The following is a 23939-nucleotide window of genomic DNA, read 5'->3' as shown; positions in this document are numbered from 1 at the left end:
AAATGTCAGTACCCGGGTGTGACTGCCGGCAAGGAGTGCGCTTGAGGGCAACAGAGATCCACATTTCAACACCTTTATTCATCACTTTACCGACCGGACACACAATGTTAACAGCAGCGAACACAGGAGGAGAAGTATGCAGACAGACATGAGCTGTTTCACTAAAGGGTTGCAAGCCAGGCGTTGACAGCAGCCCTGACAGGTGACACCGTGCCTCGCTCTGGGGAGGGAGAGGAGGGCCACCCCGATGCCATAGACATTCCTGGTGAGTGCGGCTCTTAGATGCCCGCGGACGTGCCTTTCTGAGTCGAGTCGCCCACGACAGGGACACTACTTACCACTGCGCTGATGAACTGACACACTCAGAACTCCCTAATGGTAACAGAACAGTGTAAAAATATAGTGCATCTATATATAAACTCATTTCCCCTTCCTGAAAAAACTTCGTAGACTAGTAGTATACGATCCCTTTCAAGTTTCTTTTAAGTTGTGCGGGTTTCCTTTGTTGTTTGGCTTGATTTGGTTTTTCAAGAGTCTAAAGGGAGAGAGAAAGCATCTCAGAGGTCAGGGTGACCACTGCCGCCCTGCCGGGGGCCACGCACTTCGCACGCCTGTGGACGGGGGCCACACCCTGAGCTGCCCAGTTCTGCCACGGGTTCAGTAGTAAGTCCTGGTGGGGGGCTAATCAGGGTCAGTGTTTTAAGGACATTCTATCCTATGGGTAACTTCACAGTACAGCTGAATCGTCAACCTGGCCTGCGTGGGACAGGTGACGATGGGGGTCCCGTGTGGCGCGGGCTGTGGGACAGGGGCGCTGGGCTGGGTCCCCAGGGCAGGGCCAGCTCGTGCTTTCCTCATAAAGGGCCAGATGGTGAAGCTGTTGGGTTTCCTCCCCACCGCCTGGGGCGGCACAGAAGCAGCCGCATGCCTGAGCACAGGGGGAGTCCAGGGGCTGGGAAGGGGCACCAGCCTCTGCCGCCGCCACAGTTCGCGTCCCCCGAGCCGTCAGAGCGGCGCCCGTGGCCTCTGCTGAGCTCCGACCGTGGGACGTGGCGGCGGAGCGGCACAGACGGGGTGCGGGGCAGCGCACCTTCTCTGCGTCCCTGTACCCTGTCTTGTCGCGTCTGAGAGGGTTTCGTCTGCCTCAAGCTCGGCCTGAGGAGGTTAGAGGTGTCAGAATACTCCAGTATAAATATATGCCTTTTGCTACGACATTCCAAACGTACGTGATTTGAAGTTCATTTTGGCCAAGCTAACTGTGTTACTGACCGCTGCCTGGTTGCCTGTCCTAGCGCGCTCAGGAGCGACGAGCCAGTACTCGGCGTGACGGGCCTCCCGACACGCAAACGCCGCCCGGTCCCCCGGACAGAACGCGCCGTGTGCCCTGCTCTGAGCTGTCCTTTCTTCACAGATGGACGGGGGGTTCTTAGGGAGCCGTGGTTAGTAGAAGCATAAAAACGTGCAGCAGGACACACACCCTGCCTGTGTGTTCTCGCTGCTCAGACCCCGACGGGCGCATGCATGTGTGCGTGTGCGCAGTGTGGCCCCAGCATGAGTTCCGTGCACCAGGGCCACACGGAGCTGGGACGGACGGGGTGGGGGATCGGAGCCGACGGAATGGTGACTATGAAGCCTCGGACAGTCTCTGCCGCCTCTCCCTCCTGCCTAACGTGGGGCGGGGGCCGTGCCTGGGGGAGGGTGCCGTCTGAGGAGCCTCAGGGTCGGGACGGGCACTGGCGAGACCCCAGCTCCTGTGTGGCCAGCGGGCCATGGTGCCGGCGGGGGCAGCTGTGTGCACTTGGTTCTCCCTCAAGCCCAAAGGGAAGGCGCTGTTGGAACAGTCAGGAGCGCTTGGGGACGTTGGCAGAAGTGAGCCACTGGGCACCACTAGGCCACGGCACTGCTTTGTGGTATAAAGGGGGCCTCCCGCGGGGGGGCGGGCACCGTGGCAGGGTCCCCACGGACAGCTCTGTGGCTTTTGCTCAGACCGCAGTCTCCCAGGGTGTTCTGCCTAGAGACCCGACTCCGGAACAGGAGACCATCTCCTGGGGGCAAGGGGGGCCGAGACGGGCCAGGGGGACAGCCACTCCCTCTACAGGCAGCGGCACGGGGACCCCCCTCCCTTGGCTCACCGCCGGGTGTGCACACTGGGGGGGCCACGGTCTTGCTGGATTCTCGCGTCTGTGCCGCGTCACCAGCTGTGACAGTGGGGACCTGGCTGCCGATGGGCAGGAGGAGCCCACGGCCCTGGTGCTTCGTGCTCCTGCACGGTGCCTCACGGGGTGTGGAGGGGAGGCCTGCTCCACACCCACAAAGGAAAACCGCCTCGGCTCCGACACAGAGCTCTCCGGTTTGTGATCCGCTTGCTGTGGAGAAACCCGCATTGCGTTCACAGTTGCCTTCAGGTGCATTTCCCACGCGCTCCTCGCCTCTGGGTCCTCCAAGGGTCCAGCCTGGGAGAGGACGGGGGGTGGGCCAGGCTGGGGGGTCCCGTGTCCTGCCCGTCTCCCTCCCCCAGCACGCACGCAGTCCTGCTTTCCTGCCTTCCCGCCAAGGCGTGGAGGCCTTGCCAGGCAGCTCAGGATCCCCAGGGCAGAGAGTGGACAGCGGTGCGATGGGTTTTACAGGCGACTCAGAGCCTGCTTTAACGCACCGGCAGGTCCCCGATCCCCAGAGGGAAGCTGCTGGCGGGGCCACTGCCCACCCCGGGCTGAGGCCCTGCCGGGGGTCTGAGGGGAGGCCCGCGCCGAGGAGCCTGGTGGAGGGGCCGTGCTAGATGGGAGCGCGGGGACTGTCCCCAGCTCCAGCAGCGACCGTCGTGCCTGTGCCGCCCCGGGCATGGGACGGCGGAGGGGCAGGCTCCGGAAGCCTCTCCCTCCATCTGCTGCGGCCTTTCCCAGGACGAGTGTTGACCGCACAGCCCCACCAGTCGCTCGCGGGCTTGGCTACAGAACTTATGCAAAGGGACACGTCCCTGTGGGGCCACCGTGATAGGAGCCCCAGTCCTCTGTCCTCAATCAGCCTCACAGAGAAGCCAAATCCCAGCAAACACCGTGGGCCTCCGGGCCCTCCCCTGGCCTGGCTGTTAAGTGGTTTTCTGCCCTTGCGGGGGTTGGGAGAGGCCAGGGAGAACTCACCGAGGAGATGGAGTCCCCGAAGCCGGTGCTGTGCGCTCGCAGAGAGGGAGCAGCTGTGTGGACCCACGGCCCCGGGCACCAAGTGCGGGTCAGGACCCCGGGCCAAAGACGCCCGCCCCTGCCGGCAGCATGCCGGCGCGGGAAGCCTCAGCCGGTGGTGGCTCCTGACCCGGAGACGCGGATAGCAGGAGAGAAAGGGGCAGCTACCGGGCACCCCCGGTCTTCTCTGCTGTGCTGAGAATCACCACGTTTCTTCTTTCTTCTTAGAAAAGCACAACGAGCGCGTCGCCTGGCTGCAGTTTGCATCTTGACATCCTCAGGCTTCACCCTTCAAACCGTTCCTTTGGTCCCGAGGAGCCTGCCGCCGGCTCACTTCCTCCCTTGCCCACCAGCCTCTGGTTACGCGACGTGGGTGTGCAAGCACGTGCGTGCGTGTTTGCAGGCGTGGGTGTGCACATACAGTCCTGTGTCCCGCCGCCCCACGCCCGCACAGTCCCGTTCTGGGTTCACTTCGTTCTCGGTGCGGTTAGCGGGTTAGCTTTGCCCTCGAGGCTCCTGGGAGGGCTCTGCAGGCCAGGCCATCGGCACCACCTCTGACAGGGTCTGTCCCACTCACCCCCGTGGCCCTCCGGCACCGGGACAGTGGCCCTCTGGCCTGTAAGCCGGGTGGCCAGTGTGGTCTGTTCCCGGGAGACGCTGGAAAAGGCCACGCGTTGATGGCCAGCACTGGACGGGGCAGGCGAGTTACAAAAGGCCAGTGAGTTCAGGGGCCCCACCTGGGGGTCAGAGAGAAGCGCGCCGGCCCCAGGCAGGGGGAGGCCTGGGTGTCACCCCGCAGGCACCCGGGCCCAGACTCCAAGTTCTGACTGGGGGCACAGGAATGTGATGAAGTGCCAGGTGACGGCCTCGGCAGGAGGGGCCGCTCCTGGGCTGGCTACTTGCCCCCCTGCACCTTCTGGTCGTAGGTGCCCGCGTGCTTGTAGCCTGACACGTAGCCCGACTCGTCCACCAGGTCCACACGGCCTGCCTTGCCCTTGCCCCGGCCCGACGGGTCGAAGCGTTCCTTGTGGGAGCCCGTGAACTTGGTCGTGTCTGTGAGCCGAGATACGGTGGGTGACGAGATGGCTTTCTGCGAAGGGGGGGAGAGGGGCACGCCCAGGTGAGCCCGGGGGGCTGAGGCCGTGGGCTGCTGCCCCGGCCCGCCCCCAGGGATGAACGCTTCCGCCCTCAGACCCCAGACCCGGAGGGCTGTGCTCCCCCGGGGAGTCCCTGCCAGCCACGCTCACCGTCACCCCTGAGATGACAGGGGACTTGCCCTCGATGAGCCTGTGCACCGCGCGGACAGCCTCCTCGCTGCTCTTGTCCTTGAATCTCTTCTTGGAGAGCTCTTCCAGCGCCGCCTCGAACTGCTCGAACGTGATGGTCCGGCAGGACTTCCCTCTGAGGGAGAGAGCGCTCAGGGCCGGCCAGGACCGCTGCCCTCCACCGCGCACAGTCCTGCCCAGCAGCGCCCCAGGAACCTGCTGACCTCGGGGACCCCTCCCCCATCCAGGGCCCCCCCTGACATCGGGGAACCCCCGCCTCTCTCCCGCAGCGGAAATCGCGTGCAACGTCAATACAGAATTTGCCCCTCCCCCTCCCTGTTGTGCACTGTTTACACCCAACAGTCGGTCGCCCTGGGCAACAGCACCAAATATAAATTGTCTTGGAAAAAAGCTTAAAGGAGCCACATCCTTTATGAACAACTGGACATCAAAACCGAGCTGTCGTCTGGTCCTCAAATGGGGTGTGTGTAGCGTCCACTCGGAGCAGGAGGGACAGTCAGGGCACGACGCACGTTGCACCTGAACCACAGCAGGGGCTGAACCCTGCCTGGGGCCGCCCAGCCCGATGTCCCCATGACCACGCGGGGACAGGGTGGGGGGGCTGCCTCCCCAGGACACCCAGCAACATGGGCCCAGGGCCTGGCCCTGACTCGCAGGACCCCCACCGCCTGGGCCTGGAAGCCGCTCAGGGCCAGGCCAGGGCCGCCCGCCTGAGGGGCACAGATGGGGGCTGGGGCAGGTGCAGCTGTGTTGGTCCCCCGCAGTGGGCCCTTCGCAAGATCACACAAGGCTTCTGAGCTGCCTCCACGTTTTGTACAGTTGTGGCTAAAAACCATTTTTGCCACGACGACTGGCTCTCCGGTGCTGACCCATTCAGAGAGGTCCCGTGCAGGCGGCTCCCCACGGACACCCTGTCAGCAGGGCGCTGGTGGGACGACCCCATAGCATCCGGCAGGCGGCTCTGCAGAAGTCCACGAGCAGAGAGCCCCGAACGGCCAAGAGCCGGCCGAGGGACTGAGCCGCAGCCCCAGGGACAGCCACACGGGGTTTCCCACGGAGGAGCAAAGACCGTCTGGTGGAGGACGACAACTGGCCACCCAGCTCTGAGTGGGGCCTCGCAGCCGCTAGCCCTGGGTTCATCCTAGATCCTGAACTACGCTTCCCTGAGAGTAGCTCAGAGAACAACTCTGACCTTGGGGGAGGCAGAGATTTCTGAGAAATAGCACCAAAACCGTCCATAAAAAAAAAAAAAAAATTGGAATTCATCAAAATTTTGAAAACCACGTCTTTCATTCCGAGGCCAGCCACAGACCAGGGGGAAACATACACACACACCCCAGAAAGGGACACCCCTTTAGGCTCAGCAGCAGGAAGACCCAGTACGAAATCCCAGTAAATTCTGAGCCACTTTGTGTGGGAAGATGCCAGCGGCGAGCCCCACTGTGAGCCGGCCACCGGGGAGAGCCGCTGTGAGGCCCCCGCACGTCCACCGGCCGGCCGCCAGGACCGAAGCAGCAACAGCGAAGGCTGCGGGCCACCCGGCGCTCGGACGCCGCTGCTGGGGCTCTGCGGTCCCGGCCCCACGCCTGGGCCCTACGTGGGAGAAGCCACCTGGAGACCCAGGCGAACTACATAGCCGGGGTCCGACGGCACTCGGGGGCTCGCGGGCCCACGACACGGGATGTGCTGACTGGTGGCCCACAAGAAGGGCACGGCCCCGGCTGTGACCTCACAGCAGGGTCTGGGGACCTGGTGGACGCAGGGCTTCATCCAATCCAGCAGCGGGCGGTGGGTTCTGCTCCCGGAGCAGTCAGCCTCTGAACAAACTGGCCCAGGCGCACGGTCCCCAGAGCTGCTGCCCCACACACAGAACCCCGCGTGCCCTGGCCGAGGCCCTGTTTGTCCTGGGCCATCCAAGGCACTCCCGTCTCCTATTCACGCCCTGCCCGGGTCGCATGTGGGGGCCTGGCCGCCAGAGCACGCAGCCCTCTCTGGGCCCCGCGGCACCAGGCACCACCAGCGTGAGTCACTGGGGCGGGGGGGCGGGGGCACGGCTCACGGGGGCTCCCGTCAGAGGCCACATTCAGAGCTGGTGGGCGTGCAGGCCTACGGCTGCCTGGCCCGCTCCACCTGGCTGGGCTGGGTGTCCCCAAGTGTCCCCACTGTGGCTGCCCGGCAGGGAGTTTTCCCCAGGGGCCCCGGTGCCCTGCTGCAAAGAGCTGTCCCCAGCAAGTTCTAGAATGACAATGCCTGTCTCTTCCCCAGAGACACTGATCACATTACACCACTCTCTGCACACAGAGTGAGCCTGTTCTCCGGAGTTCACAGAACGGAGGGTGTCCCCACAGTGAACCCCCCTCCTCCCGGCTCCAGCCCGGCCGGCCAGCACCCTGCTGGAGAGCCGGCCCAGGAGCAACGGGGCCGCTGGTCCTAACAAGGCCCTGTGAGCTGGGGTTTCACTTGGCTTCCCCAGACCTGTGTCCCCCAGGTCTCCAGACCTGACTCCGGGTGGGCAGAGGGCTGGACTCTGCCAGCACCAGAGGTTACCCAGGAACACCAAGGGCATCTGGGAGCCAGGCAGGGGACCGGTGCAGTCCTCCAAACACAGACGCATGTGCAGGCCACCCGGGCCAACGCCGGGGAGGCTCCCGAGCTTTGGGCCACCACCACCTCACCAGCACCTTGGCAAACGGATCGGGGGCGCCTCTCTGCTGGTGGCAGCCAGCGTGCTGGGTCATCACGGACCTCTGGCCGCTCAGGGTTGGGAGAAAGCTGCTGGTTCTCCTTGCCTCCCCTGAGCAGCGAAGCCAGGACCCTGGGTGACCTGTCGGGACAGCCGCCTGGCGGGCCTCGATGCCCCTGGGAATCCACTTTAGGCCCTGATGAAGTCCGTGGGAAGACAGAGATGCTCCCCGCGGGGGGTGGGGGCTGGGGAGCTTCGCTGTGCAGGTGGCCTGGAGCAGCTCCCAGGCTGGGTGCTCCAGGGGGACCACCGATGGCAGTCAGACCCTCCTGGCACACAGTGGTTCCCTCGCTCCGGCCCAGGGCTCCCCCCGCCGCTGACGACCATGATGCTGCGGTCTGTAGGGGCATGTGCAGCCCCTGAACCTGCCTAAAGGGGCAGCCGTGGCCCCAACTCGGTGTTCGCTCGCCCCGGGTAGGGCAAAGCCACCCTAGCGTCCCCTAACTTCGTGCTTGCTTCGAGCAGGTGCCTGGGGCTGGGCTTGCCCTGGGAGGGCAGCTCCCCCCCCTCCCCCGCATCCACTCCTAACTGCCGTCCTGGCGGGGGCGGGGGCGGCGGGGGGCTGAGGGGACAGCTGCATCGAGGTCACTGAAGCCATTGCTGGGTGTTTGGGAAAGGTCATCCTCTGCGAAGGCCAGCCTGGAGAGGAACTGTGGGGCCAGGAACTCCCTGATTCCCGTTCTCTGTGGCCTTGACCCTCGACCACAGGTGCACCAGGCCACCCACAGCAGGAGCTCTGTACTGCCTCCCCAGAGGAGGACTGGGCCACACGGCTGCTCCGACCTCCCCGCTGACCCGGAATGCCCCCCAGCCTGTAGGGAGGAGCCCAGGGCAGGAAAGGCCCAGTGTGGGGGAGGCCCTGGGCAGACGCCGTGGGGGTGAGGGTTAGCTGTGTCCCTGGCCGTCGTCTCAGACATCATGGCACATAGCTCTGCCCACCCATCCTGTGGGCACCCCACCCCACCATCGTGCTGTCCTGGGGGGACCTCCCCCGCGGGTGCTGGACGGTGGGGGACAGCGGCTGCGCTCTAGGCCAAAGGCTCAGGTCTGCTGTCCCAGCTCCCTGCCCGAGACGGTTCCCGCCGTGTCCTGGCAGGGGCACGGGGCGTGTGGCGAGAAGGGAGCAGGTTGGTGGCAGACCGGCCCCAGGGAGCCCAGCCCGGTCTGCTTCTCCCGAACCGTTCAGACACCGGCGCCGTGTCCCTCCATGAGCCCACAGCACCCAGCAAACAGGCGTGTGTGGGGCCAGGAGAGACCGCAGCTGGGACGCCCACCACGCCCTGTCCCCTCGGGCCAGGCCTCTCCACCTGTGCCTGGCCTTGAGCACGCAGGCAGGATGGAAGGGGACATCGTGGCGGGGACCCGTCTGTCGGGGACATTCCCGCTGTGCACGCCGGGCCGGGCTAATTAGTATCTCAGCCGGGCGGGCGCAGGAGGCTTTGTCTTGGTAACAATAGTGACAATAGTGTTCCGGCCCGAGCGTGGAGCTGCGAGAAACTCGTCTGAAATCCAACACATGGTAACATCACAACAAACACGGGCCGCCATGGCGACCGGCCCCAAACAGAGCCCGCAGGGCCCCGCCGGCACCGCCCGCGCCGCCATGGCGACCGCCCGCAAACAGAGAGCGGCCCCTCCACCGGCCCGGCCGGCCCGCCTCTGTGGCTCCCATGAGGCAAAGGCCCTTCTGCCGTGGCGGCCCCCTGGAAAAACCGTGGCCCGAGACCCCACGGCCCAGGACACGCCCGTCCCCGCCCCGCACCGCCGTCCTCACGAGGCCAGACAAAACCGGTTTCTAACAGGCTCCTTGAGGCCTCCCGGTGTCCTCCGGCCCGGCCCGCGGGACCCCGCGATCTCCCCGTCAGGGACAGGACATGGGCCCCCCGCCGAGTGCTCCAGCTGACCAGCAAGCCCCTCCGGGCAAGGGCCCGCGCCTGCCCCCTGGGAGGGGCGCCCCGTGGCCGCCGCAGTTCGGGGCGGATGGGACCTGACCCTGCGGGCTTGGGCCACCGCGGCTCACCAGACCGCTTCCCCTGCCGGGAGCTGAGGCAGAGGCGCCGGGGTCCGCAGCAGGGAGCCGCTGTGCCCAGGAGCCAGCGGCCAAGCCTCCCCCAGGACGGGGACAGCGACCAGATGGGCTCCCTTCCTGGTGCTCCACGAGTGACGCCAGCGCCCCACGGGGGCTACCAGGATCCCATCCCCCTGCCTCGGTGCTGGGCTGCCCGTGCCCGCTGCACACAGGGTCTTGGGGCCTGTCCGGAGCACCTGTCCTTGGAACGAGCCATCTCCCACCACCTGTGGGGAGCCCGAGTTCCACCTGAGAGTGCGTGTGCAGGCCATCTGCGCACACCTGCGTGAGCTGAGTGCATGTCGGCACACGTGTGCAAATGCCTGCCCGCGGCGGCCTGGAGGAAGGAGGGGAAGGTGACGGGAGGATGAGTCGCCGTCACCTGTCCCCAGCAGCCCGAAATGCCGGCTGGCGCCAAGCCTGTGGTGCTCCCTGCAGAGGTGAGCCGCCGTGGACGCGCCCTTCCTGCCTCCTTCCCAGCCCTTCTGGAACCTTCCCCAAAGGACACGGCTCTGAGGTTCCTCTGCTCCCGGGTCAGCCCATGTCTCCGGGATGCACAGGGTTTCCCAAGGCCAATGCTCAAGGCCTGGAGGACGTGCCCAGGAAAGGGAATGGGGAGACCCTGCGGGGCCTCACAGGAGCTCCTGCGGCCTCCCCTCTGCCTGCAGCGTGAGCCCATCTGCTCTGCCCGCGGACGACTGCAGGGGATCTGGCCACTCTCCCTTCCCTCACCGGGCTGGGGTGCGGTGCACGTCTGCTCCGCCAAGTGAGCTCTGGGCCGCCGACGCAGCCGCAGGCTCTGGGCCAGCCCTTGGGGTCGGCCGGTGGCGGCACCACATGCCCGAGGCTGACTGGGCTGCCTGGACCGTCCCCAGGGAACCACACGGCCGCGCTGGTTCCCACTCCTTAGCGAGGACAGCGCAGCAGACACCCCGGCGCGCCTCTGGAGCTGCTCGGCTGAGGACTCCGGCCAGAGCCCGGTCCCTGCTGCCCGGAGCACTGCCACAGTTCCCCAGCCGGTCACAAGCCCGGGGCCGCAGGGGCAGCAAACGTGGAGATCCTCGGCTGAGGCCACGGAAAGCTGGTCCCTGCAGGCTGCCAGACCGGTGCCCGGGGCGGGGGTGGGGACAGGCAGGCTCCATGTGGCTCCCTGGTCCCCAAAGGTCCCAAGGCCCCCTTCTCGGAGGAAAGGACAAGATGCAGCCCCCACCAGGCCCTCGCCCCTCCTGGGAATGTCCTTGACCACAAGACTACACCCCACCAGAGACCCCCAGGGTCTGGCCCCTCTGCTCCCATGTCCAGGGGCCCCTGCTCTGTGAGGGTGACCCCAGGGGTCCAGGCCAACTCAGCTGAGCAGCACCGCAGGCAGCCTGTCACTGAGCGGGGACTAGCAGAGGCCCCAAAGGCATGGCAAGAGGTTAGGGACGCACATTCCCGGTGTGGGGGGTGCGGGCGGGCGGGCCTCTGTAGGAAGGGGACAGTCTGCGTCGGGGGTAGCAGGTCTGCGAGCAGGGCCGAGACGGGCTGCTGAACCCCACGTGGATCCCAGGACGCACGGAGGCGGTGGGACCTGAGTGCCCGGCCGGGGACAGACGCGGGGTCTGATCTGTCCACACTCCTCCACGGGCTGTGGCCTCAGCCTCTGCAGGTGAGTGTGCGGCGACGGGGGACACTGACTGGACAGTTGGGCCCAGACGGCACCACGGGAATGCTGCGTCACGGGAGTGCTCCGTCCTGTGCACAGCCGGCCGGATTTGGGGAGCACGTCCCCCTGCGCGACGTCTGCACAGACCAGGGAGCTGAGGCGGGACCCCGACGTCTGGAGGGCCCACCTGCCCTCTGCGCGGGCCCTGCCCCCTGGACCCAGCAGACATCAGCAATGCAGGCGTCGGACAGCCAGGCCGGCACTGTTGGCCCAGCACCGTCCCCGGGGCTCCTGGGACCTCAGCCTGGTCCCAGGATGAAGCCTCTATCTTGGGCCCCAGCAACCACACAGCGGCCCCTCCCCCCAGGGTCACCCCCTTCTCACCTCCCCCCACATGCACCCGCCCCACCTCCCCCCTCCTACCTGTGCCCCACCTTTCCCGTCCTCTCTGACCATGGGCCTTGGGAGTGGAGGGCACACTGGAATCCGGGATAGCACAGCCATGGTGTCCTTAGGGACTCTGCTTGCACTGGACATTCTGACTGGTTCCACCTCTTCCCAGGACCAGAAAAGTCAAGTCCCCTCTGCCTGGCGAGTGCTCCGCACCACCGGGTGCTAACGGGTGACTTTCTGGGGCTGCCCGCGGGGCTACCACACCGTGTAGCTCCACAGCACCTGACGGTGACGGCGGCCCCCTGGCCCTCAGGTCAGCCCAGGAAGTCAGGGACACTGCCCCGGGATGGAGGCACACTGTGTCTGGTGGCAGAGAGTTACAGCCACCAGGGACGCGGAGGGAGGAAGCCGTCCATGGCTGAATGCACGCACGGAGGGGCCCAGCCGCCAGTGGGCGGTGGGGGGCACGGGGCGTCCTGCAGAAGGTGCCCAGCTGACAGCGAGACCCTGGCCGAGACGGCCGTGGGCAGAAACAGGCTGAAGGCTGTTTCCAACGACGGGCGACAGAAAGCAGTAGACGTTGGGTAGTCCCCAGGGCACTGTTCCTCCTCTCAGGGTGGTCATGACGATTGAGGACACAAGGTGCCCCGTGGCGATGCCGGACGCGCTCCCGGCGCCCGGGACAAAGGGTGAAGGACGGAGGACAGCCTGCACACGCCGGGAGCACGTGGGCACACCGACGCCAACCACCTGTCTGCGGCGCCTGAGCCCTGGGCACAAGGTGCCCGCACAGCCGGCCGCGCACTCACCCCCGGAGCGGCCCGCGCCGGCCAGCGCAGCGGCCCCCGGGCAGTGCCCCCGACCCGGCACCCCGGCCTCTTACCCCGAGAAGGGGGCGCGAACGCCTCCGCATGCCGGGTGCGAGGGCGTCCCAACCGCAGGCCTGGGCAACACTTACTTGATTTTGCTGAAGACGATGTCCACGTCTGTGACGGTCACGTTCTTCCCGTCGATGACCTGGCAGTCCTTACACAGCTTCGACCAGTTCTTGCCGTGCATCTCCTTCCCAGTGGCCCTCGTGTCCCCGTGCACGGCAAAGCGCCGGAACGCCGCCTCCAGGGCGCTGAGCTCCGGCGCCGCGGCAGCCGCCCCCTCACCGGCCCCCTCCGCCTCCAGCGACAGCCTCTTGGCTGCCCTGTCCTTTGCGGGGTCCCCTGGGGACTTGGGGGGTGTCTTGTTGGCGGTCTTGGCAGACTTGGCCTTGCCGTCGGCCATGTTGCTGCGGGAGGGAGAGGAGAAGAGTCACCGCGCTTCTGCCAGGCCTCGTGGGTCAGGGTGGGTACCCGGGACGTGGCAGCGGCCCTCAGAAGGGGGCAGAGATGCCGCCAGGGGGGCTGTCCCCAAACGGTGCAAGCCCCCCACGACAGCCCAGCCACCCGTGGGGCTCAGGTCCCCTCCTGTCGCTCCCCCCTGCCAGCCCCCATGTCACTGAGCCCTCCCTGCAATGACACCGTTCAGGGGCACCCACCACGGGATGGGAAGGGGGACCCGGAACCGGTTGCCCCCACCTCAGTGGGGCCCCTGGGTGGGGACCACACGTGCAAGGGAGGCCACCCAGGAGGCCCCCGTCAGGACCCCAGCGGAGCCTGCCCTAACCCGCCCACGAGTCTCTGCCTTCGTGGGGCCTCTGATCCCCAAAGCCGGGCAGATCCCTGTGGACCACACAGGCTATGCGGCCCGTCCCACGTGTCCCAGCCAGCGGCTCCTGTCCCAGCAGCCCCCGATTCCCAAGCCTCACAAAGGTGTGCCCCGGAGTCTCCAGAAGCCACTTCCCAGAGGAGCTGTGGGTGACCGTCCCGGCCTCGGGGGGGCTCAGCAAGGGGGGACAAGCCCTCGGGCTCAGGCAGACTCCAGGACAGACAGAGCGCTGGGGACGCAAGCACGCGCACAAGTCCGCAGTTCACGGGGGCCGCCCCACCCCGCCCCTGGCCGCTCCAAACCTGAGTCCCAGCACCGGCCTGCCCTGCAGAAGCTGGGAGCAGCGCCAGGGGCCGGGGCGGCCGGGCAGACAGCGTCGCACAAACTGCCCAAACAGCCACACGCTGGCGCGGCACGTTCTCCAGGACCCCCTGTGGCCCGCCGTCCCCCTGCTCCAGGAGCAAAGCTTCGACCACTGGTGAGAAAAGCAGGACCGGTGCGGCCGGGGCACCACCAGCAGGAGAGTCGTGCCCGCACGCGCGCCTGTCCGTGTGGGGGCAGGGAGCACTGGCCCTCCCAGGGTCACAGGCGGTGACACCCGGTCGTCTCCGGTGTTATCGCTGACACCATTTCTTTGTCGGCAACAGGAGCTTCTTGGGGCCGAGGCGGGAGGGCTCACATCCTATGTGTTCTTTTCTATCCTTTGATAAATCCACGTGTTATTTCGAAAATGAGGTAATAGTGATAAAATTCGTTTTTTAAAAACCGGAGGGCTCCGGCTGAGGCCTGCTGGAGTACGGAGCTGTCCAGAGCGGCCCTGCTGAACCCAGGACGGCAGCCCGTCCCCACAGGAAGGCCTTGCCTGCAGGCACGGACCTCCCCATCAGCCCGGAGCCCAGGAGACCCGAATCAGCCTACAGCGGGAGTAGAGGCCTGTCCGCTGTGACCAGGGTGACCAGGGACCTTTCCGGCTGGCCAGACCGGGCAGTCCGGACGTCCCGCCCTCTCCCTAATGTGAGTGTTTGCAGCAGCCCCAGAACAGCCCGGGACTTCCTGTGCCCACCACACCCCCTCCCTGGGGATCTCTGGATCTCTCTTCGGTCTCACCTGCTTTCCTGGGATGGGTATGAATTTGGGGGGATGGAGGAGCAGGGAGTGAGCACAGAGCTGGGGTCCATAGGGCACAGACGCTCCCAGACGCCAAGGGACGTGCCTGGAACACGCCCAAGCACCGTCGGCATCAGGCCCGCAACAGGCCAGCTGAGCTCCCTTGGGCCCCTCTGCTGCTGGGCTCAGGGGTCCCCGGCAGCAGGGCAGGGGTAGCGGTAGGGGGTGAAGGGGGCCCTGGAGAAGAGCAGCAGGAGGAGGAAAGCAGGGCGGTGCGCCGTGGGTCCAGGGCGAGCCGTCCCCCCTCGGCCAGAGGGCTCGGGAGCAGGGAGCTGACGGCGCGTGCGGTGTGGGGACGGACTGTGCTGCTGGATTTGCGTGTTCGGAGAGGCCCTGCCAAGGTGGGGTTACAGAGCCGCTGGGAGGAGGGCCCACAGCCCCACACAGACCTCAACGCGCCTGAGCCCGTGTCCACCAGACTTCAGGGTTATCCCCCCGCCAGGAGAGGCTGTCTCTCAGGCACTGGGTGCTCCCCGGCCCAGAATCCCTCCGGAGCCATCTAGGCTCCAAAGAAGCCGTGGGCCCCATGCCAAGGGCCCTACTTCCCAAATGAACTGGGTTCCACTTTAGAATGACTCTCCCTGACAAGCTCCTTAAAACTCGACCACCATGTGACGCTAAACTTACAGAAAAAGTTATACAGGTCAGACCCTGAAAAGCCACTATCGGCCAGCACATGGACATCAGCACACAGAGCCCCAGCCAGGAGCCCTGGAAATCCCTGTTAGTGATATGCCTGCAACGGGGTCAGGTGTGCGTGTGAGCAGACCCTGCACGTACCCTGGGAATGGGGCCCCGGGATGGCAGCAGACTGGGGCAAGGTGGAGGCCAGTAGGATGCACGTGTCTGGGAAGCTGGACAGGCCTCGGGGGAGCACAGAGCTCACCCAGGACCCCCGTCCCCTGCCCCCAACATACCGCTGGCCCTGCCACCCTCCCTGGGCACTGCAGGAACCCTCCTCTGACCCCTCTCGCTGGGAACCTCCTGGGGTGGGTACGGCGGTACCAACCAGCCTCCCGGGGACCCTCTGGGGAAATGCCGGCCCCTCCTCCCTGCCCACCCTCCTCTGGCGCTGCTCAGAGGCCCCGAGGCCCCGGGCACATTCCCGGCTCCGCCCCTGCACCTCCAGACCTCCGGAAGCTCAGGACCCACGTCTCTGAAGGGGCCACCGCTGCCCCCATCACAGCCACGCAGCCTGTGACGCTGCTGGCAGGACGAGCCCAGGTGGCAGAGACGGTGGGTGAGGGACGAGAACAAGTGTCCTTAGGAAATGCCCTGCAGTCACAGCACCTGGGTTCCACCAGGAACTCCAAAGAGGCCAAACGTTGTTTGCTCACCGGGCTGGGGTGTCCCTGGGACCTGGAGTTCCGGGGCGAATTCCCGACCTGCGTGGGGCGCGGTGATGCAGAAGCTGTGGGCCTGGGTGGGAGCTGCTGTCCCTGAACGCTCCCAGGTCGCCGCCCCCCGCCCCCCGCCCCAGCAGCTGGAGGTTAACCTCTTCCACTCGCGGCAAAGCGCCACGCCCCTGGGCGCCCGGGAGTCTGTGTGGGACGCGCTCTGCTGCAGGCGAGCTGAGAAACAGGCTCCTGCAGACACCACCGGCCCCGCGCGGGGAAAGGACTCCCAGGGCTGGGAGCATCAGAGGGAGCTTCTGGAAGTCACTCGGGCTCTCCCTGAGCTCCTGCTCACGGTCCCTGGTCTTCAGGCCCCTGGGGTCCGTCCCCCCCGTGCCGCCCCAATCTTGACACCAGGGCCCGGCCCCGGGGAAGCCGTGGGTGCCGAAGCCCTAGACTATCACGGGGCCCGCTGATGGGACCCCGAGGCCCAGGGTCCTGACCCAGCTCCCGTTTCTGTGCGAGAACCCTCGGAGGCCCTGGGAACGCGGACCCCTGCGGACCGGAGAAAGCTCGCTCAGAGCGGCACAGGGGTGCGCCTGGGGACGGGCAGAGCGGAGGGCGCCCGTGAGGAGCTCTGGCTGCTGGAGGCCCCTCCCTGGACGCCGCCAGACGCTCCGGGTTGCCCCGAGGCTGGGAACAGAGTGGACGGACGGAAAAGAATGAGACCTGGAGGGGAGGACTGTGTCATCCCTGCTCCCCGAAGCTTCCCCGGCAGGTGAATGCCGGCGGGCGGGGCACCAAGGCTCCCCGGACCACGTGCTCCAGAACGTTCCACGGGGCTCAGCACCCTGAATGCCTCGCACCAGCGCCCAGGCCCTAGCATCAGGGTCTCGAGCTCGTCTGCCCTGCGCTGCCCTGAGCGGAATGGAGGCCAGCAGGGTCACAGACCCGGCGGGAGGCCTGGTCCTGTCCCCGCGCCCGCGGCCCCACCTCTGAGCGCTCTTGCGCACAACACGGCCCTTTGGCGATTGTGCACACTTTCTTTCATAACGTGGCTGCCTGCTCCGTGGCTGCCTTGGACACTCGATGTGAATGACCACTCGTCCCAGCTGAGGGCCGTTCCAGGCGGTGAGAGCTTCCCGGGGCCGACAAAGCGGCCTTTCTGAGCTGCACACCCCGCCGGCCACCCCCGCGAGCCACCCGGGACACACAGGGATCCCACTGTGCGCAGAGCGCAGCCCTGAGTCCCTGGCACAGCCCCTCTCAGCCCCAGTGCAGGAGCCGAGCCCACCCAGGGCTGTGCGAGCAGGACATACGCAGGGCCCAGGGCCCGTCGCCTCAGGCCACTGGTCCACACAGGCCCCGAAGCCAGGCATCCCCGAGAGCCCCAGGCCATGGCTGCCCTGAGGAGTAGGGCCCAAGCCCTGCTGCCCCCCGTCCAAAGACGAGGAGTTGGGAGCCGCAAGCCCAACATCCGGGGCCAGGGGCCCATCCTGGCCGTCCTGCAGCGAGGTCACTGGGGGACCCCCGTCTTGGACGTGCGGAGCTGCCGTCCAGCTGGGGTGGCAGGGACAGGCTGCGGGACGACCAGCACAAGGGGCCAGACAACCGGGACGGGGGCCCAGGACAGGAGGTACACTCTCCAAAAGACAGCCTCAGGGGCAGGTACCTTTCCAGCAGGGGAAACTGAGGAAGGCCAGAGCTGCTGTGGGGCAAGGGCATTTCACCCCCATCCACCCAGTCACAAGGGCCCCTGGGTCGCCTTTCCCTTCCCCATGATAGCAGGACATCCTCTGGCCACCGTAAAGTCAGGGATTTGGGGGGGACCTGCCCAGGCAGAGCCCCCGTTTCCCTCAACAAGTTTTCCAGGGGATCCGAGAACACCAGTACCTGGGAGTGTGCCTGGAGCTCGTCTGCCTGCGGGTCTGAGACAACGAAGCCTGTGGCACCGAAGCACACCCGTTCCCGAGAGAGGCCTCAGGGCCAAAGACCAGCGAGCGGCAGGCTGGGCCCACGGCCCACCGGTTCGCGGCAGTGAGGTCCCCAGAGCCACCCCAGACCCGGTTCCCACGGCTCACCATCTGGGCCGCGCTTCCTCGAAAAGCTCTCCTAAGACGCTCCCACAACAGGGCGCCCGGCACAAAGCCACGCCAGAACCGGGGACACGGGCCACGCTACCCACGCTGCACACGCTGGCCTCGGCGCTTGGATTGAACCACTAGACGGGCCTCCCTGGCAGGAGGGAGGGCACTTCTGGCCGCTGAGGCCTCCGTCTGTCCCCCAGCATGCCACCCGGCCAGCGCCTGTGGGACCCGGAGCCCAGTACGCTCCTTATGCAGAGGGCAAGCGTGGCGGGGTGAGTGGTGAGTCCCCGAAAGGCATGTCCACACCGCAGAGCCTGTGAGGGTGACCCTGTTTGCAGAGGTCAGGAGGCCAGAGACCTCCAGCTGCGGTCTGGACTCCCTGGGGGGCCCTGAATCCAGCGACACGTGTTCCTGGAGGAGGAGAGACAGGAGTCCATGTGACGGCTGGGCCACAGGCCCGGGGACGGACCTCAGGGCCCGGGGGTGGGGGCGGAAGAGGAGGGAAGGACCCTCCCCTGGACCCTCTGGACGGAGCATGGCCCTGCCCGCCTGGATCTCAGGCTTCAGGCCCCGGAACTGAGCCAGGATACGTGTCTGTGTCACAGCTGCCCCAGGGCCCTCACGCCGCCTGCCGCAGCGGAAGACGTGGCCCTCACAGACAGCCGCCCTGGAGGAGAGGGGACAGCGCTGGCGGCCAGCTCCAGGGCCCCCCGAGGCTGCGCCCCCAGTGGGGAACGGCCGTGGGGCACCGGCCCGCTGAGAGCCCCATCCCGGCCCCCAGCTGGAGGGCCCTGGGCAGAGGGGGACATGGCGGCCCCCCAGCCTGTGGGTTTAGGGGAGGCTTAGCTCGCACAGCCCTCCTGCAGGGCCCAGGCAGCCGCGGCCGGAGGGGCTGGGGGCCGGAGTCCGCTCATACCCAGAGGCACACCCATGAAGTCGCAGATACAAAAACTTCTCTTCGAGATCCCGAACAAAACAGTAGGGGCATCTGGGTGGCTCAGTGGATTAAGCCTCTGCCTTCAGCTCGGGTCATGGTCTCAGGGTCCTGGGATCGAGCCCCGCATCGGGCTCTCTGCTCAGCGGGGAGCCTGCTTCCTCCTCTCTCTCTGCCTGCCTCTCTGCCTACTCTGTCAAATAAATAAATAAGATCTTTAAAAAAAAAAACAAACAGTAGCCAAATTAGCCAAGGGAATGCGCTCGTGGATCTGAAGGGTCCGCGCTCCACGGTGGAGCCCAGCCGCGCGACCAGATCCAGGGGGACCCGCCGCGCACTGGGCCAGGGTCGCCGCCGCGGCTGCGTGAGTGCAGGCCAGGCCGCCGCGGCTTCTGGATGCGCAGGGACGCGCAGGGGCGCACGGGGGACGCTCCCTCCGCGTGGCCGCAGACAGGCCGCGCAGCGCCTTCGGAAACGAGCCGGTTAAAATGCCGCGAAGGAGCACCGGGTCCTAAAGGAGGCGCAGGCCGTCGGGACAGGGCCCAAGCCCAATGACAGAAAGACGTCCCCGGCCCTAAGCTCGGCTGCCGTTTTCACTCAACCTGGACGGGAGATGGGACGACGCTCCCGCCAGGGCCTCCAGGCGAAGGGCCGGGAACACACAGGTCTTGACGCAAGAACAAGTCGGGCTCCGTGGGCGGCAAGACGGGACGGCAAGCTCCGGGAACGGGACGGCAAGCTCCGGGGCGGGGCGGGGACTCGGCGACGGGACGCCAGGGCCAGCGCACACAGGCCAACCAGGTGGCCGAGCGGGACCCCAGGCCGGCGCAGGGTCAGTGAGGGGCGTGAAGGGCTGAGGCGCTGGAGACCGACTCGCCAGGGCATCGCACGGCCTCGGGGTGCAGGGAGGTCCCTGCCCTTCGCAGAGACGCTTGCAAACGCCACCAGCTTGAGACCAAGAACTTCCGCTCATCGGCAAACATCACGGGGGAGAAGTAACGCGGGGCCGGAGCGGAGGCTGGAGCAGAGGCCGGTCAGGCGTAGCCAGCGCCGGCCTGTCTCCTGTGAAGGACCCCCCAGCTCAGTAAGGAAAAGAAACAGGCCAGGCCCCGGACAGGCCCTTCCCGCGGGGGTGCTGCCAAGGAGGGAAAGTCCTGGGAAGAGCAGGCCAGCCAGGGGCCCGCAGGCCGCAGCAACACCCAAGGCCGAGAGGCACGGGGTCGGAAGCAGGGACGGCACAGCTGGTCTCAGAAGCGCCCAGAAGTCATCTCCCACCCCCAAGCTCCCCACCTCGAGCCAGGGGCACATCCCTAGCTGCCGGCACCACAACACAGAGCCATACGATGGAGACTTGGCTTCCCTGCTTCTCTCTTGGGGCAGGTGAACCTTCTGGAAAGATCCCACACAGAGAAGGGCAGCCTGGCGCTGGTGGTCCTGCTCGGCCAGCAGACCCCCAGCCACCATCAGGGAACGGAGGCCACGGTCCACGCCAAGTCCCGCAGGGCAGCAGATCTGGAGCAAACGTGGTCCCTGTCTTAGCCCCTGGTTTGGGGACAGTCCGTTGTCCGGCATTAAATGCCGAGAGCGGGGCTGAGGGTCGGTGTGAGCCGCGAAGCACAGTCAGCAGCGTGTACGCCTGGGCCGAGAAGGGGCGTGAACGGGCTTTGCACAGACAGCTCGGCTCAGGGCCATAGGGTCAGCCTGGAGGGGCACCCGCGGTCATATGGACTCAGGGGCCACGGCCACACCCCACGCCCCACAACCTGCCCACCAGCTGACCCGTCTCCGATGCAGACGGCACAGTGGGCGCATGAGGCCGCCACGGGGTCATCGGAGGGCGCCGGAGGCTGTGTGGCCACTGCAGTTTCCCAAGCGGAGGCAGCGTCTGCTCCCCGACACCTGCCAGGTGCTCGGCAGCCATGCGGTCACGTGGGTGTGACAGGACGGGGTCTGGGGAAACGTGGCCCAGGGCAGGAAGTCACTCAGAGCCTGCAGGGAGCACCGCACTTGCGCCAAAAAAGTCAGAGACACAGGCACACGGGGGACACGCTGGGGACATGCACAGACACACAGGACATACTGGGCACATGATAGGGACATGCTGGGGACACACGAGGACACGCGGGGACCCACTATGGACATGCCAGGGACACATGGGGGACATGTGGGAATATACAGAAACATGCTGGGGACACAGAGAGAGCTGGGGACAGACGGGGATGCGTGAGAGTGCCGTGCCACGGAGCAGGAGGAGAAGAGGAAAAGGCTGCGTGTGCTTTTAATGTCTAGGCTTGAAAAAAGGTAAAAACCTGTCTTTCCTTGCCATAGACCTAATTTCAAGAAGCAGGAAAGTGCTCCTGGGAGGACAGGCTCTGGGCGAGGGCAGGAAGACGTGTCAGAAACTGTCCCTTCTCAGGGGCACCTGGGTGGCTCAGTGGTTTAAGCCTCTGCCTTCAGCTCAGGTCATGATCTCAGGGTCCTGGGATCGAGCCCCGCATCGGGCTCTCTGCTCAGCGAGGAGCCTGTTTCTCCCTCTCTCTCTGCCTGCCTCTCTGCCTACTTGTGCTCTCTCTCTGTCAAATAAATAAATAAAATATTTAAAAAAAAAGAAACCGTCCCTTCTCACACTCTGCAGAAACCCTCCACTCTGCAGCAAAGAGGGTCCTGTCTGGACGGCGACTCACACCCCACGGGAGCCGCCGTAGGGTCCCTCGCTCGGGGGGCAACGGGCACCTGCACCCAGACTGACGTGAGTCAGATGAGCCCTGGAGACAGCAGCCCGGCTCCCACGGCGAGCTGCCCTGCCCCATTCTGCCGGCCCCGCTTGGTGGCTCTGGTGAACGGCGCACGTGGCGCTCAGTGCCAGACGGGGCGCCAGGCCGGGCCGAGGAAGACTGACACTTCAAGGGGCAGCAGGGCCCCTGCCCCACGGTCCCCAGATCCCAAGACGGCCCCTCCCGCATGCTGCTCCTGCCTGCCTGGCCACATCACCGGCTATAAATAGGCCCGGCTCCCAGGCAGCAGGCCTCTCCCAGAGGAAGCTTTTAATTCTCAGCCTCTCCTGCCCGTGGCCCTCCGCTGCCCTGAGGACAGTCTGGCTGCTACAAGCCTTCTCTGACATCTCTGCAGTGACGAATGATTTCAGCTTCGTAGTGAGACTCTCCCATGATCTGCCCATTCTCCGCCGCGACGATTATAACCTTGCAGACAGCGACGAGCTATTGACTGCGGGTTCGAAGCATCCAGGAGGATGAGAACCCGGCCGGCGCCGCTTCCTCGGATGCGGTGGCTCGGTTCCTCCCGCCCAGCAGAGCATCCTACCGGTGCTCCCCAGTCACGGAGCCCCCTGGCAATCACCAGAGCCACAGGGCCTTTCCCCAGGAGCGCACAGACCCTCTGCTTTCTGCAGACACGCCCAGGAAATTCGGCAGCAGCCCTGCCCCCCACCCCGTCACCCCTCACGGAGCCGTGTGATTCGGACCATGTGACGGGAGGCTGGTACCAGAGCCCAGAGCGGGGGTCATGGAATCCAGTTTAACGCCCCCCTCCAGGCTGCTCACGGCCCAACCCCACTTCCGGCCTGTTCCAAGCTCCCCCCGCGCCATCACTCCATCCCCTGTGGTCCCTGCACCCGGGATTCGGGTCCGCCTTTACCAATCACCTCCCAGGAGCCGGGGGCTGGCCTGGCCGGCGCAGAGGCCCCCCCACCGCACCCGCGGGGGTCCTCCCCGAGAGCTCGGCCGAGGGGCGCGCGGTGAGGCTGCGCAGTGTGACCGGGGGCTGGTCCTGTCCCGCCAGGTGAACGAGCCCACGAGCGCGCAGACGGGCGACGGCAGGGCCCAGAGCCGCAGACGCAAAACGCCTGTCAAAATGCGCACGACCGGGGTGGGGGGCACGGGTTTTCCTGCGCCCTCCCCCCCAATTTCGGGGCTACGTTTGCGGCAGCGAAGCCGCAGGATCAAGGGCTTCTCCGCCTGCCCCGGAGGCCGGCCCCGCTCCCCAGCGCCGCGGAGGCCTCGGTCGGTCGCGCCCGCGCCGGGAGCCCCTCCGCGAGGCGTCCGCGTCCGCGCAGCGCAGGCCCGACGCGCTCACCTGCGGGCGGACGGGGGCGCGGACCCCGCGCGCGGCGGCCCCAACGACCGGCCCGGGCCTCCCCGAGTTCGCGCCGCAGACGGTGGCCCTCACACCTCTCGGCCCCGAGTCCCCGCCCTGTCGCGGCCGGCAGACCCCGGGCCTGGGCGGCGGCCAACGCGGTCCCCGAAGCCGGACGCGGAGGGCGCGGGCGGCGGCGGCGGGGGAAGGGGCTGCGAGGGGCGTCTTGGCCGCGCGAGCCCGACGCCGGGGGAGGCCGCGGCACCTGCGCCCGCCGCCCGCGCCCCCGCCGCAGCCCCCGGGCGCACGCGCACCGCCGGGAAGCCCAGGGCCGGGGTCGCGCGGACGCACCGGGGCCGCAGCCGGGAGGGGGCGCGGCGGGCGCAGGTGGCAGGCGCGGCGGGCGGCGGCGGGGGGGGGAGGGGCCTGCGCCCGGCGCCCCGGACCGAGCCCTGCGGACCCTTACCTCGGAGACGCGGCCACTGCAGCGGGCGCCTCGCGACTCGGCCGCGCGCGACCGGGTGTCCGGCGTGTGCCCGCGCCCCCGCCGCCCCGGGCCCGCCGGCCCCGCCCCGCCGCCCCCGCCGCCCCGCCCCCTCCCCGCCCCGCGCGCTTATCGGCCCGCCCCCTGCCCGGCCCGCCCCGCGCGCTCATTGGCCCGCCCCGGCCCCTCGGGCTCCCGCCCCGCCCCCGCCCCGCCCGTCCCGGGGAGCGCGCGGAGTGCGCGGAGACCGGTTCGCGCGCCGCCTCTGCCTTACAAGGCCCGCGCGGCGCAGGGGCGTGGGAACCCCGGGGGGAGGCGGGCTGGGGGCGGGGGTCGGGGGCGGCAGCCCCTGCCCCCCCCCGGAAGCCCTCACTCCCGCGACCCGCAGCGCGCGTGGACCGGCCTGCGTGGGGGCGCTGCGGGCGCTGGCGTCTCCGCGGGGACTCGCGGGCGGCGGGGGCGGTGCTGGGACCTCACGGACCGCGCTCAGGTCGGGGCGCGCAGGGGGCCACGCCCTGCGGCTTGGGGGCAGCGGGAACAGGCGGCCGCGCCTGGGCGGGGTCGGGCGGTGCCGAGCACCGGGCGCCGGACTCCGGGCGCCCCCGAGCCGCCTTCCCCGCGCACGAGTCGCGGCTGCGCCCCCAGCCCGGCCTTGAGGCTTCTCGGCTCGCGGTGGGCCTCGGCTGCTGAGCTCGGGGCAGCGGCCGCCCTGAAATCCTCTTCCAGTTTCTCTCTCTCTTTCCCGGCCGACACCTGCGCTCCTTCGCGGCCAGGCAGGCTCCGTCCAGTGACGCAGGGGTCTCCCTGTCTGCGCCCCGGGGGACCCCCTCCA

At 67.3% G+C, this 23939-nt stretch overlaps 1 protein-coding gene across 2 annotated transcripts; it reads right to left on the bottom strand.

Moving 5' to 3' along the window:
• Positions 1 to 59: 59 nt before the first annotated feature.
• On the bottom strand, positions 60 to 23174 carry LOC123938976 (tubulin polymerization promoting protein). Of its 2 annotated transcripts, none has more exons than XM_046000805.1 (4): positions 23090 to 23174; positions 12270 to 12590; positions 4424 to 4577; positions 60 to 4266 (listed from the first exon to the last, which is right to left on the bottom strand). In XM_046000805.1, the coding sequence occupies exons 2-4, from the start codon at positions 12584 to 12586 to the stop codon at positions 4072 to 4074; spliced, it is 666 nt and encodes a 221-aa protein (XP_045856761.1). In that variant the 5' UTR covers positions 12587 to 12590; positions 23090 to 23174; the 3' UTR covers positions 60 to 4071. The 2 variants fall into 2 exon arrangements, with proteins under 2 accessions (XP_045856761.1, XP_045856760.1); XM_046000804.1 differs by lacking the exon at positions 23090 to 23174 and adding an exon at positions 22624 to 22781.
• Between the last annotated feature and the right edge of the window lie 765 nt (positions 23175 to 23939).

The sequence above is a fragment of the Meles meles genome, chromosome 3 (genome assembly GCF_922984935.1).
Source record: "Meles meles chromosome 3, mMelMel3.1 paternal haplotype, whole genome shotgun sequence".
NCBI lineage: Eukaryota > Metazoa > Chordata > Mammalia > Carnivora > Mustelidae > Meles > Meles meles.
Note: the sequence above shows the minus strand (reverse complement) of the source record. Positions and strands in the feature narration are given on the sequence as shown.